We start from the raw sequence: 1,724 nt of genomic DNA, 5'->3' as shown, positions 1-1,724 counted from the left end.
GCGGTTTGTTCTTACTAGATCCGTTTACGCGCACGGGCATGGGCACCAGGGTCCAGTCATAGCCCTTGAGCACCTGGGACACTGCCTCGCGGATGCACACGGGAAACTTATCCTCCTCGTCTTTCTTGAAGTCGCCGATTGTGACCCCGTCCGCGCGCAGGAAGCTGTTCTCCGAGGGTCGCGTGTTCTCGGTGTCGGAGCTCGAGCTGGAGGGGCACGGCGAGCCCGTAGAATCCTCTGACATGCTCGGACTCGGGACGTCCGAAAGACACTTTTCTTGTTCCTCCGTCATCTTCATGAAAGGGTCGAGGAGATTCATGCGAGAAATGTCGTGTGCCACAATTACGCGTGAAATTAAAAAGAAAAATCAGATGATTGGATTTTTTTGAAGGACAAAATATCTTTCTTTCAAAGTGTCTCTAATGAGCCAGAATTAGTCGATAAAAACTCTTCAAATGACCAAAAATTAGAAGCCTATTCTGTTGCCCCAGAAACGACCGCTGTGCGTAAACCCGCTTTGGAGAGCCAGTCTATTACGCGCGTCGCTCTGACTTAAGAGACTCGTTTAGATGCGTTCCGCTTTTACAAAACGACCAAACCAACTGTTAGAGTTTTCTCTAACTGTCTGGAATATCTGCAAAGTTCTCCTTTCTGTTCCTTGAGTAGAATCCCTAGTACGCGCGAGTGCTTTGAACTGAAGCCTCGCTGCGCGCCGCCTTTATAATAATGAGTTACGGGAAAGCCCGGTTCTGATTGGTCCGCAGCGCCTGACGTCAGAGTGAGGGAATCTGATCCTCGTTTTTCCTTCTGCCTGGCAGAGCAGGGCTGCACACAAGACTTAGTCAAATATTGTGTGTTATTTAAAACGACTTGATGGAACATATGTTAAACTCCCTGCTAAGATTGATTTTTTAATTTGAGCAGTTGAAATGTTACGTGCAACGTCATCTGATTAAATGTTAATGAGATCTGCAAAGACATTTCAGGTGTGCAAAAAAATAAGAAAAAAAAGACCGAAGCTGTGAAATCGATAATAATGAGCTGAAATGGAAAATAGAAAAGAGCCTTTTGCATAACGGATCACGTACAACAATAAAATGTGATTTCCCTTTTAAGTGCGTTTCGGACCTGGGTCCCCTCTGCTGTTGCATACCTTCGTCAATGGGGGGCGACAGCAGTCTAGGAACTCGGGTACCCAGCCAGCCGATTTAGAGTTTGGCACCAGACGCTGAACAGGAGTGTAGCTGGGATAGTAAACAGTAATGGAACAGTTTAAACTGTTTCTGATTTATAACGTTTTTTAAAAGAAAAGCGTCTGATTTCCAGTAGGCAACAACAGCTTGGTGTTTAATGGTGCACAACAGGATTTAGGAAAAATGACAACTATTGGCTCCCTCTCTCAATGGATGACCCCCTCAAACATAAAACCAAGCACGTGAGCTCTTTCACCCTTTTTTTTTATTCTAATGACGGAAAATAAATCAAATATAATAACATGACATAAAATGTACTATAACAATAAATGGACAGGAAGCACACAACACATTTCCATTGTAGCACACATCTCGGAGCTACACACACACATTATGCACACACACATGCACCTCTCCCCCCCCCCCCCCCCCCCCCCCCCACCCCAACCCCCTGGTCTGCTGCGGCCATGCACGGTAACCCGACAGCGCACACCTCTTTGATTGTTTATTATGCTTTGTGAGGTTGTGGAA

The 1,724-nt window shown here is 45.9% G+C and overlaps 1 protein-coding gene across 1 annotated transcript in view; it reads right to left on the bottom strand.

The window, feature by feature from the left end:
- Positions 1-319, bottom strand: part of LOC311370953 (transcription factor Sox-9-A-like) — a gene marked incomplete at both ends in the record, with an annotated part of 2,099 nt that extends 1,780 nt beyond the window's left edge. The window contains one exon of the mRNA XM_084489224.1: positions 1-319. This exon is cut by the window's left edge and continues 121 nt beyond it. Within this exon, the coding sequence (XP_084345350.1) occupies positions 1-319 (319 nt within the window).
- Between the last annotated feature and the right edge of the window lie 1,405 nt (positions 320-1,724).

Source organism: Micromesistius poutassou (assembly GCF_964030765.1).
Source record: "Micromesistius poutassou genome assembly, contig: SCAFFOLD_1658, whole genome shotgun sequence".
Classification (NCBI taxonomy): domain Eukaryota; kingdom Metazoa; phylum Chordata; class Actinopteri; order Gadiformes; family Gadidae; genus Micromesistius; species Micromesistius poutassou.
The sequence above is the reverse complement of the archived record's forward strand: the minus strand, read 5'-3'. Positions and strand labels throughout refer to the sequence as shown.